The 13,047-nt window shown below is 42.0% G+C and overlaps 1 protein-coding gene across 5 annotated transcripts in view; it reads left to right on the forward strand.

Moving 5' to 3' along the window:
- Positions 1–13,047, forward strand: part of LOXL3 (lysyl oxidase like 3) — a 93,399-nt gene that overhangs the window by 42,165 nt on the left and 38,187 nt on the right. For 3 of the 5 annotated variants that reach the window (XM_073897487.1, XM_025868327.2, XM_025868328.2), the window contains exons 5-7: positions 6,922–7,095; positions 10,576–10,738; positions 11,929–12,070. In XM_073897487.1, the coding sequence (XP_073753588.1) occupies positions 6,922–7,095; positions 10,576–10,738; positions 11,929–12,070 (479 nt within the window). Of the gene's footprint in view, positions 1–6,921; positions 7,096–10,575; positions 10,739–11,928; positions 12,095–13,047 lie in introns of those variants that run through there. The other 2 variants (XM_073897488.1, XM_073897491.1) reach the window with 2 other exon arrangements.

Consider the following 13,047-nt stretch of genomic DNA (forward strand, 5'->3'; position numbering starts at 1 on the left):
ACTTTTTAATTAGATTATTTGGTTTGGGGACATGTCCATTTACTTACCACTCCCACTTCTAGAAATCCAATACCTTGAAGATACACCCCCAACAATACAAAAATGCATACACATATGTAGAATCACAAAGCTGTCACATAGTCTGCCTAGACATATGTTAGGACTTCCTTGGGTTTCTGTGTCTTTTTAAAACTATTCCTTCTTCCTCCTAGCTCCCCAGTAAGTATTATATTCTTTCTTGGTTCCTCCTACTTTTGTTTTCACCTCAGAGTAAATCTTGACCTTGGCTCCCTTGGACATTACAGAGGCAAACAAAGCTCCTTGGGCTAGTTCTTGGGGCCACACCAATAGATGTAATGCCTTCCTAGCCCCACTTCCTCTTCATTCAGACCTCCTAAATAGCCCATTTCCCTGTTCTCCCTCACTGCACTGCCTATGAAGACACTTTCTCCCAGTCAGCTTTTCAGATTTGCATTGCAATTTAGAATAAATGCTTCTTTGTTTATAGAATATATAAACATGTTTGTGCAGAAAAAGAGGACTCTTTAAATACCTTATAAGTCTAGTGTTTTCCAAGTCAAACTATGTTTAGACGATGGTATATCTCAGTCAGTAGGGACCAACCTCTTTTGCATGTGGGTTGCATTTTTTTTTTGTAAAATGAAAATAGAGCTCTTAAGGCCCATAAATAAAATGTATTTTCTTACAACTTGGATCGTAAACTTTCCTGAAGAGAAAAATGTCACACACACACACACACACACGCACGCACGCACACACACACACACACACCCATGCGCACGCCATAACCTTATCTTGCTTTATTTTTCTTCATAGTACCTATCATTTTCTGTAATTGTTTTTGTTCCCATTGTTTGTTTATTGTTTGTTTATTGTTTGTTCTCCCAATAGAATGTAAGCCACAAAAGCAGAGAATTTATCTCTTTCATTGTTGACACAATCAGTGCCTGGATCATAGAAGGCACTAAATAAGTAATTATTTGAATGACAAATGAACTGAATGAAAAGATGAATGAATGAATGACATCTCTACTCTCCCTGAGAAGAGTTCTGGGAAATAAAGTCTCTTTATTCTCATTACAGTTCTAGTGATGTTTTGCTCTCTTGTAGATTGGAACCCTAGGAAGATGGTCACCACTTGGTCAGTCCTGCACTCACCTCTCTAGAGAGTCTGCATCACTATAATCATCACTACCCTGCTACCTCCTTTCAAGGAGCTTCTCCTTTTTTCCAGGGTCCAAGCATCACCTCCATAAATGAGGGACATGAGCTCAGAAAGACAAGCCAGGCTGCCCCCAACATTGTGAGCTATTGGAGATTATCCTCATGCCACTGTTGATTTAAAGACAGTGGTTAAATGACTCTGCACAGTTGTTCCTGAGCAAACTTTGTCCACTCTGATTACTTATCCTAGTTATTAACATTCTGTACTACTCCTATATTCAGGAGCTAGACAGCACTGATTGCAAACTGGCCTAGGGAGGCTAAGATATCACAATTCCATAGTTTTTGCAGTGGCTCTTGACCTTTTTTTGGAGTCACAGCACTCTCAAGAATCTGATAAAAGCTCAGGACCTGTCCCCCTCCTCCACCCTATTAGAATATACCTATACACGTACAGATGGAATTATATACAATTTCAGGAGGTTCCCAGAACCCCTAAAGCCCATCCTGCTCAAGGACAGGCCATATGAGGGCCATTTGGAAAGGAACAGGTCTCGCCTATAGGTCAGGGCCTTTGTAGGACGAGGGAGGATCTACAGGACTGAGCTGGAGCACCATTTTCCTAGGTCTCTACTTTAGATATTCTGTGTCTGTGTATTAAAGTGGTACATTCTAGGGCGCCTGGGTGGCTCAGTTGGTTGAGCGACTGCCTTCGGCTCAGGTCATGATCCTGGAGTCCCGGGATCGAGTCCCACATCGGGCTCCCTGCTCAGCGGGGAGTCTGCTTCTCCCTCTGACCCTCTTCCCTCTCATGCTCTCTGTCTCTCATTCTCTCTCTCTCAAATAAATAAAATGTAAAAAAAAAATTTTAAATAAAGTGGTACATTCTATCTTAAACACATTTCCATTTTGCAACCTTATTTTAGGGTTGAATTCTGAGAAGGACTGCTTTAGGCATTACCTTATTTTCAATCATTTGGCTCTGTTAGTTTTTCCTATTATTGTGGCCCTTCCGCAAGAGCTCAGTAAAAGGTGTCACAACTTGTGGCCACAGGAGGGCAGGGCAAGTCCAAACACTGAATGTGAATGCTGATTGCAGCCTGGCTTCAGTGAACCAGTCCTTTCTTGTCCTCACCACCCAAACACTTAAGAGCCCCACTCACTCTGGTAACCTTCCTGTTTCATACTGTCAGTGGGACCGGCTCATTCAGTGCCTGGTGCCCTGCTCGCCAGTCAAAGTGGGAGCTGCTCTTCAACATCTGAGAAGTGACAAGTCTCTTCCCCATTCCTCAGATTTAGCACATTGCCTATTTTTTTAAGATTTTATTTATTTATTTTTGAGAGAAAGGGAGGGAAAGAGAGCACAAGGGGGGGAGGGGCAGAGGGCAAAGCCGACTCCCTGCGGAGCAGGGAGCCCGATGCAGAACTGGATCCCAGGACCCTGGGATCATGACCTGAGCAGGGGGCAGACACTTAATCAACTGAGCCACCCAGGTGCCCAGTTTAGCACATCTCATTGTATTTGTGAGGAACACAATTCTCTGCCTTTAGTGTTCTTACATATGTCAGTGGTGGGGAGAAAACAGTCACCAAGGGAAATGATGGGGAGGAAAGTTTTAAAAAAAAGGAAAGCACATTCTTATCCTGTAAGAGCAAATCATTTTGTTGATGAGAGAAAAAGGGGAAAAATGCCATTTGTTGGACCTAGGCATGCCATTCATAGATAATCATCTCACTTCTTATGCCTCATATAACTATGAAATAGGTTGTACCATCCCCACTTTGTCCAAAGTCATATAACCCTGCTCTTCCCATCACATCCCGCCACTTTTCATAAACTCACAGAAAGAGAAGAAAACCCTTCTGAAGAAACAGATTAGCAAGAGTAATTAGTATTGCCCAAATGAAGCCCACAGATACCCAGGAGTTGATGATTAAACCCAAATAAGGGAGGATATAATTAAGCATAACTTCCAGGACAGAGTCAGTTTGGAGTTGAGTTTTGGGGGAGGAGCGAGCCATGGATTGACAGTAATAAAAGTGCTAAGGAAGGAAGGAAGTCGTGTGGCAAAGAGACTAATTTAGTTGAAGCAGAAGAGTTACAGGAAAAATAATGAGAGCTGAGGAGGGGGAGCAAATGTTGAACTCAACAGGCATTTGCTAAGCTTCAGCTCTAAGCTAGCTACCGAGCTAGGGAATGGGGAATGAATGGGCATATAGGATCTCAATAGCAGAGGGTGGGGAGGAACCTTATGAGCCATCACAGAAGGGAAGAGTGGGATATTTGAGGAATAATGAGTAGAACCAAGTGGTACAGGGTGAGTGAGGGAAATAAAGAAAATGACCAAGGAAGGCAGTATGTGCTCTTTAGCAAAGGAGGGAACTGATGAAACCATGTTTTAGAAAAATTAACTGGTAGTAGTACATAAGAAATAGTGGAGGGGAAGGAATGGAAGTGATAGGACAATTAAGATGCTTACTGCTCTGATCCAGACCTAAGGAAAAGAATGCCTGAACCAGTGACAGAGAAAATGGATTAAAAAAAAAAAAAAGTTCTCCCTCTAGTCTGTTCTGGTTTCCACATTAGTCTTTAGCTTGGCCAATGTGACTATCCCTCAGAAGCTGCTGACTCCCTTCTGAGCCTGCAAAACTGTGGACTTAAATCTGAAGCATGGAGCCTCTATGGAGATTACATGAGAACTTCTGCAAAGGAAGAAGCTCTGTGGCTCTCCCAAGAACCTGTAGGTTAAGAAGTTGGAAAAAATTTCGGGAACATTGATGGGGTATCTGCAGGGAACACTGGTATTTTCCTTCATAAAGGCACCATGTTTCAGGCTTGGTTCTTCAGCTTTGCAGGATCAGAAAGTTGATTTTGTCAGTAGTGTCTCAGAGATAGACTCACCTTACCAAGCTCAAGACCAAAGTATAAGTCAGAATATCTTAGACAGAGAACCATAGCCACCATAACATCAAGAACAGCAGAGACTTGACAAACACATCCTGCCATCAGGACATGTCACTGAGCCAGCATGCCCTCTCCTCTGAGCCACACTTTGGTGGGCACTGCCTGGGCATTCTTCTGTTGCTCCCCTTCTCTGTGCTCCATTTCTGGCCAACCCTCTCCCCTTCTAATGGACACATTCATTCTTTGGATAAGCCAGTCTCATCCATAGGCTGTAGCCAAATCTTGCTCTGGTCTGTAAACCATTCTCTTTTCTTAAGGTAACTGTTTTTCACTGGCCTCACTACTCTGTGTTGATACTGTAGTTTAACTATCTAAGGAAGTCCTATTTTTCTATTTCCAGGTTTTTGGTGGGAGAGAACTTGCTGTGGTCTTATACTGCCATGGTAGGAGTTTCTAATCTTCCACCCTTTCCCTGGGGAAAAGAAAAGAAACATTTCTCTTCTGCAAAATCTGTTGTTTGAAATCTAAACCATATTATGCTCTCCACTTTTGGAGATCCTTCGCTCAATTCCATTTCTTTCGTTTTGTATCTGCCTTCTCATGCTTTAATACTGATTTTGTCTCACTGAAGTTTTGGGTTCAGTTCTTTCCGTACTTGTTACTCAAATTGAAGTCCAGGCCTCAGGCTCAGTAAAATTAAGTTACTTCATGTTTTGCCTGTGACAAAATAAAATTCACGTTATTAAAAAGATACTTTCTCTTTACTCACGAGGAACATTTCTTGGGCAGTGACTTCATATTTATCACTGTAGTACCTAAAACATAATGTGTCAGATGACAGTTTGAGGAGGAATGGTCAAGAATAATGTAGCTTTACAAACTCCGTAAGAGAAAAGAGTATCATATAATCTTTGTACCCTGTACAATATTTCATATTCTATATAGTACACAGTAAAAAATTACTGCTTGATAGAATGAATGAAATACTTGGTTAATGAATCCTCAGAACTGTTCATGGAAGATGGCAGAGTTTTAATCATACTGGTCAAAGAGAAATGCATTTGGAGCCCCTTTTCAGCTACAGAATAAGTCATTAAGTATAACATGAAGTCATCTGAGTCTCACCACAACTCCCTGTGTGGGTACCAACACGCTGGACTGAAGCCCTTTGTTCCGTTTGGAGAGTCTGGTACCTCTGCCACTTCGTCCTCAGGAATGTCGTTCTAGAAATAAACCAGTCTTCTCCCTGGGGTCTGTGAGTCATACACAGAAGTTAATTCATCAATTTTCTTAGGCTCTTTGTAAAAGTATTTCAGAGAGTCCTTCATGGTAAGGCAAAAAAAATCAGGTTCCTCTTCTGTTTCTTTCCAGCTCTTGCCTCATTTCCTCTCTCTCTGCTTCTTCTACTACCTTACATTTGGCTTTTGCTGATAACCTTTACCTGCAGACCCAGACCCCAGTGCCTGAGTGAGTGTTGCCTAAAACAGGAAGTAGACCAGCAAAGCCTCATCTCCCCACATACCCAGTTCCATTCACTCAGATATGGAATCAAAGCACACTCCACTAGACCATTTCTATCTTCCTGGCTGCTAATTACACTTGTGAGTTACAGCATGCCAGTGACAAATTTGTATCATCTGTATCTGAGGTGAAGCCTGGGAGTGCACCAATTTTTTCCTTTACGCTTTTTATAGCAAAAGTAATAATTAAATACATTTTTACCGTGAAATAAGAGCTGAAGAAGCGGTACCTGGGTGGCTCAGTTGGTTAAGCATCTGCCTTCAGCTCAGGTCATGATCCCAGGGTCCTGGGATCAAGCCCCAGGTCGTCGTTGGACTCCCTGCTTAGCGGGGAGCCTGCTTCTCCCTCTCCCTTTGCCACTCCCCCTGCTTGTGCTCTCTTGATCTCTCTCAAATAAATAAATAAATAAAATCTTTTAAAATAAATAAATAGCTGAAGAAGCTGAAGCTCCCCCTTGTTAACTAAGTATTTAACTTGCATTGCTGTATTATTTTTTTGGCTGTTTTTGTATTCCAGAGTGTTTTTTAAATACAACAAAATTTTTTTAAAGATTTTATTTATTTATTTGAGAGAGAGAATGAGATAGAGCATGAGAGAGGGGAGGGTCAGAGGGAGAAGCAGACTCACTGCTGAGCAGGGAGCCCAATGCGGGACTCGAACCCAGGACTCCAGGATCATGACTTGAGCCGAAGGCAGTCGCTTAACCAACTGAGCCACCCAGGCACCCTAAATACAACAAAATTTAAACAGAAGTATGAATAATAAAAAGGAAATGTATTTTAGAACTCTGCCCTGTTTCCACTCCTTCCCACCATTAACAGTTTGATGGTAGCCTTCCAAACCTTTGTAAAATGCATTTACATACATATATATGTACTTAGGCCAAGGGTTTCATTTTTATTTTTTTTTACTTTATTTTTATGTAAATGGTTCATACTATACATCTGTTCTACAACTTTATTTACGTACTATCTCTCAGCTTTCCTTGCCAGTGCATTTAACTTTACTTTGTTAACAGCTGTGTAATTCTCCAAAGGTTGAGTGTGCCATAATTTATTTAAACATTCCCCTATTGATGGGTATTTGAATTGCTTCCTGCTTCAGGTTTTGATTATTTGTTATTACAACAATGCTGTACTGAATATCTTTGCATATGTGTCCATGTGTACTATCTAAGAATGTCTCTAAGTTAGATATCCAGGGGATAGAATTGGCGGGTCAAAAGATGGGTACATTTAAAGTTTTACATTTTTCAAAGTTTACAATTAAAGAATTAAACACTTTACCCACTAATTCCCTTTCTTCTGCAGAGAGTTCTATCCTGGGAACTGACATTGACCTTCAGACTATAGACAATGATGTTGTCAGCATGGAGATCTTCTTCAAAGCCTGGCTACATAACAATGGAACAGACCAAGAGCATATCCATCTTCTTCTTCCTTCACGATGTTTCAGCAACATTTCCAGAGCCAGAGATGATTCAAGTACACACCCCCAGAAGACCTATTATATAGGCTATGATTATCCTAGTCTTGGATTAAGATTCTAGATTTGTGAGTTGTCAGAATACACAGTAGTTGAGGTTTAGAGACTGAAGGAGGCTGTGCAGTGTAAGCACAAAGAGTAAGAAAAGAACTTCTAAAAAGTAACCACAGTTAAGAAAAACTGAACCTAATTAGGCCTAGACAGCAAGGGCCAGTTAGTTTAGGAGCAAAGACTTAGGTACCTCAATAATAGGGCAGCACCCAAACTAAATAAGAGCACAATGAATCATATATTTTTCTCAAGTTTTTCATTTTGAATTGTAGTAGATATTATTGACATAATAACTTGAGGCATGCTGGTACCTTAAAAATTATCAACAGGGCCTGTGAGAAGGTAAAGAACAAAGATTAAACCAAGATTAAATAGAGGTCTTCTGGACAGGAAGACATCAAACTGAGGTAAACTAAAGCAACTACAGAAGCAGGCCCCACAGAGGACAACTAGTAGCCCAACTAGTAGAGGCAGGGGGAGTTCAATGAGAAATATGGGTATAGACTCCCACTCCGAAAGGGGAAGACACATGGTCGTCCTTTCTTTCTGGGGATAGCCATCAGATCTTTACCCGCCACCCCTCCCCACACCCCCATTTCAACCTAGGGCCTGGGATGCCCTTGATGACTTACCTTGATTTCAATCTGTCTTTCCTTGGTGTGTAAATCTTCCCTGGACCTCCTTTCCACTCCTTTTGTCCAAGGCTGATGGTGCCAATTCCTCTCTGTCCCCTCTTCTGGACCACTTCATATCTATTTTTCCCCAAGCACTATGCTACCTCCTTTTCTGCCTTATCCCATTTCATCTTCACCCACCACCATGAAGCAGGTACTGTTACTGTATGTCATTGAATCTAAGATGCTATCAGTTATGAGATACACCATTACTTTATGTACCACCAAGAAAGAAAAGCACTGCCAATTAAACGTGACATAGTGCTTTCTATCACTTAGAAATATTATTTTATCCTTACTGAGAAGTTAAAGTAGTAAGTAAGTGTTTGGAGTGTGTGTCTGGCCAATGGCAATTTTAAGACACATATAGAGATGTTAGTATGTGGGGGGGGAATGTGTCTTAGAATCAATTAAATACCGATATTATCTCCCTGTTTTACAGATGAGAAAACTGAGACTTAGAGAAATTAGACATTTTCACAGGACAGCACAGAAAAATTAATAGCAGAATTTGAAGTTATGCAACTCCAGAGCCCACTCTTAACTCTTAAGATTAGAAATCTATATTTTATACATTTGACCACACTCAGCCCAGAAAATATTCATCAAACCCAGGTCTATCTGCCTCCAGAACCCGGACCCTTACCTACTACACAACCTGCTTCATGCTGGGCAGTTGTGAACAAAGATGCTGCCTCATGCTGGGCACTTCTCTCATAAGGAGGGCTGGGGCCCTCCAAAGCCAGGAACTCCAGCAACCAGACTTTCTTCAACTGTTGTACAACACTTTCCCATGGTACAGTTGAGAATTTCTCTGCCTTTTCCCTCCCTCTTTCCATGGCTTTCAGTACCAGGGTCAGAGCCAGAATGTTTATCTCCATCTGCAATCATTTTTCAGAAATTTGCAGGTCTTCTGGGTGCATGGTGGAACTCAGACCCAGATTCATCAGCTCTTCTACTAGGGAGGCCTATACTGGAATCCAGATGTTCAGGCACAATTGGAGTGAGATCTGGGGAAAGTAGCCCTCCTCCATGGTGGGTATGACCAACCTGAGAGTTTATACAACTACAATAAAGACCATACAATAGTTATCCATTGTTTAAAAAAAAAAAACAAAACTGCTGCATTACCACACTGGATTTCTGGAAATGTGGCTCACTATAAAAAATGAAACAAAACAAAACAGAACACTGAGCTCTTCTACTCTAGAATCTTTTGAGGACTGCTCCTCAGATGTTCACTCTGACTCCTTAAAAGGTTCTCCACCCACTCCACCTTCTTCTGTAGCTGCCCAGGGCCCCCCCCCCCCCCCCAGGTGCTTCCCTCAGAGGCCTCCTTCTGACAGAGTGCACAGTCAGCTTCAGATGAGTGTCTTTTCTCGTTTCTTGGGTTTGGAGTTAGCTACCTCTGCATCTGGGTTCAGGGTGGTGAGAAGCACACCTGATTCTAGACTCTAGTCCTGGTAAGACAGTTTTCTCAGCTTTGGAATACGGTCGAGATTATAGTGCCAGTAGTTCTCAGCCCTGGCTGCAGTAAGAATCACATTTTTAAAAATACCAGTATCTTGATTCCATCTCCAGAGATCCCACTTTCACTAGTGTGAGGTAGGGCCCAGACATCAGTATCTTTTAAAAGTTTCTTAATAAAAAGGTGATTCTTATCAACCAGAGTTGAGAATCTCAGCCAGATGAACACAGCTCTCCAGTCCTAAAGCCCAGATACCTAACAATGGAGAAGTCAGGCACAGAGGAAACGAGGGGAGTCCTAGGCCAAGCCCCTCCTACTGACTTCCTGGGCTCTGAGACACAGCAGGCCACGACTGTCTTACCCAGAATTAATGTCTACATCTGATTGCTGGGCCCAGGAGGGCCAGATGGATCTGACCTTTAATTCTGCCATCCTATCTCTTTTTCTACATTATTTTTCCTTTTGTTTTTACGTCATGTTTGTTAACAGTATTCAAACCTGGTATACATTTTATTGAAAAACTTTGTAGTTTTTCTGCACTAGGCTGCAAGCCTAGTGCAACAGTACATTGTACACTGTGGCGTGTGAATGTACCTGCCAGAGCAGAACCTTAATATAGAAGGGCATAATACCTTGATGAATAATTCATACCTAGGTGAGGCCCCCTCAGAACAGTTGTCTATTGCCACAGTGATGCTCCAGAAGGTTCTACCTTCAGGTTTCTTTGGGGAATTAAAAAATAAACCATTTCAGGAACTTATTCCTCTCCTTCCCCTCAATGTCCCTAGAAGAGCCCACAGAGAAACAGTAGCTGTCAGCTGACTCCCTGACTTCTGCTTTCCTGCTCTTCATCTGACCTATAGTCTTGCCAAAGCTTAGCCAGAGGGAAGCAGCAGAGGCAAGATTTCCATCTGTGATTGCAAAGGGCCTCTGCATATTATAGTGTTGGCTGCCCCCTCCAAAGAGGGCCCATGTTCCTCTCAGACTGGATCACAAGCTAGATCTCTCACTATGAGGCAACTGCTCAGCCAGCCCAGAAGTAAAATAAGTAAAAACCATATCAGATGCAGAAAATAAGTTAACTATTGTATTGAGCAACACTGTTAGGTCCAGACCTGCTCTGCCTTTCCAAACCCGTCATACTTTCCCCTTTCCCCTCTCCTGCCTCCTCCCAAGCCTTACTTGCCTGGCGGATGTGGAATGGGTAGCAGATGTTGTCTCTTAATCACATAGCCTGAGGTAACTTGTGACAGACTATCCCTCCCCCAATGCCATTTTTATTGTAGTGTGCCTGAAATGTGATCTCCAAGAGCGACTCCTCAGCCCATCCCTTCTCCCTGGCACAGCTGATGGCTCCTTGAGAATGGATGACCCCAAAGGAGACTTCAGCACACTCTACCAGATGGCCTCCCAGTCGTCAGCCTCTCGTTACAAGCTCCGGGTGATAAAGTATGGGACAAGGGAATTTCCCCAGTCCATGCAAATGCTTATTCTTCCTGGTTCCAACTAGGAAGTCCTGAGGTAGAGGGCATCTCCAAGTATCAGGCAGGTGGGAGTCAGTTCCAAAGCAGAAACTAGTTATGGGAATGAAAAAGCAAGCTCAGGCTGCTCAGCATGTGGAGACAAATGGGCAGATGGTGGAAGATATGCCTCAGTAGGACATTCTGAAACCTGGATGAGGATTGGAAATCCAGAAAGTCTCTGAACACAAAGAAAAACAAGATCAGCAGTGTTTATCTATTCAGCAGCTGTGTATTGAATACCTTACTGTGTTTAGGCCTCAGGACAGAGGTCTGACCTTCAAGGAACAAGGGGGTAGATAGGATCTACTCCTGCCTTGCCATTTCTCTAAGTACTAGAATTCCTGCCTCCAGGGGAACCAGTTCTTGGGTAAAATTAGCAATGATGGCAAAGACCACTTTTACTGCTTCCTAGTTCCTATCACAGTGCCTGTGCACAAGTATCTGAGTAAGCTTGTCCATGGGTTTGTGACAGCAGATGCTGCTGGGGAACTTTCTTAAATTTATTCTCTTCTTCTTCTTTTTTTTTAAGAGACCAAGAGTGAGGATGGGGGTGGGGTGAGAGAGACAGAGGGAGAGAATGAATCTTAAGCAGGCTCCATGCCCAGTACGGAGCCCAACACAGGGCTCAATCTCACTACCCTGAGCTCATGACCTGAGCCAAAATCAAGAGTTGAACACTTAACTGACTGAGCCACCCAGGTACCCCAATTCATCCTCTTCTTAAATGCATCCTCTTTCAGCACTTGCCACAAGAGAGCCAGGACTGGGATGCAGACGGTTAGCATACTATTATGGTACGTGGTTACTATAGCAGGGGTGTTCTGGAAATATCCCCAGAAAAGTCACTTGGAATGGAATAAGCTCAGGAGAAGAAACATCCATCAGAGTCTAGATGGCTTTTCATGATGATGCTTCATTCATTGATTAACAGGCTTTGAGAATCTGCTATGTGCCAGATACTTTGCTAGGTGCTGGCCATGCTAAGGTAAATAATTCACAGGCCCTAACCCAAAGGATTTCACAGTAGAGTCTTAGATATAAGCTGAATTAATCTGATCTGATGTCAAGGTTCTGTATATCACTGAGGAGACTTTCACTGCCATTGTCTCTTGCCAGGGCTCTAAATTCCAATGGGATCTGCGAGTCATTGACATATGGACTGCCCTTCATCCTCAGACCCACAAGCTGTTGGCAGCTGGACTGGGATGAGCTGGAGACAAATCAGCAGAACTTCCATGCCTTGTGTCACAGCCTGCTGGTAAGTAGCCATGTCCCCAGGTGAGGAAGTAGAAGAGTGTTAAGGCACCAACCACAGAAAAGTAGCTAGCTTAATCTTACCTTGATCCCAAACCTGTCCCAATTCTCAAGAGGACAGGAAAAAACTGGAAATACTCTGAAATGTGGATTGAATATGACTTGCCTTTGTTGGTTTCATGCTATAGAGAATACTTCCTGAACTCAGTTATATGACAGTAAACTTGAAAATCCCTAATTTTGTACATTTAAATGGAAACAGGGTATTTTCCATAAGTAACTATATTTTAACACTTCTCTAACACTGGGCTGGACATTATGGTTTATTTAAATGAAGAACACCTAGACTGTGCCAGACATCTTGCTAAACTGTAGATATTCAATGGTAACATGATAAACATTATCCATGGCCTCAAGAAACTTACTCTGTAATAAAAAAGACAGAATTTTATATATATATATATATAAATTTTATATATATAAATATATATATACACACAGAATTTTATATATATATACACACTATGTATATTATATATAATTATAACTTAGAATTATATATAAATTACATAATTATAAAATGTAATTATGTATATAAATACTTAATTGTGAGAAGTTTATAAAGGAAAAGAAGAGGCTGCTGCCAGAAAGCCTCTCTGTGAAATGACATTTAAATTGAGACCTGCCAGTTTATGGGAATGGGAATTAGCCAGGTGAAGGGTGGCGGGAAGAGAGTGCCTGGGAAAGGCATGTGTGAAGACCCCAAGCCTGGAAAGAGCTGAGAGAAAAATCAAGAATGGAAAAGCCATTGTGACTGAAACAGAGAAAGCAAGGAGAGAGAGCCAAAAGGTGGGCTGGAGAAGTGAGCAGGGGTCAAATCATGCAAAGCTTTATGGGTCAAGTTAAGGACCTTGGACTTTAAGTACAAAAAGAAATCATGAGAGATGATTTGAGTTTTTATTTTTTTTATTTTTTTTAAGA

This window comes from Callorhinus ursinus, unplaced genomic scaffold, assembly GCF_003265705.2.
Source record: "Callorhinus ursinus isolate GAN/ISIS: 27379988/994484 unplaced genomic scaffold, GSC_fseal_2.0 scaffold10, whole genome shotgun sequence".
NCBI lineage: Eukaryota > Metazoa > Chordata > Mammalia > Carnivora > Otariidae > Callorhinus > Callorhinus ursinus.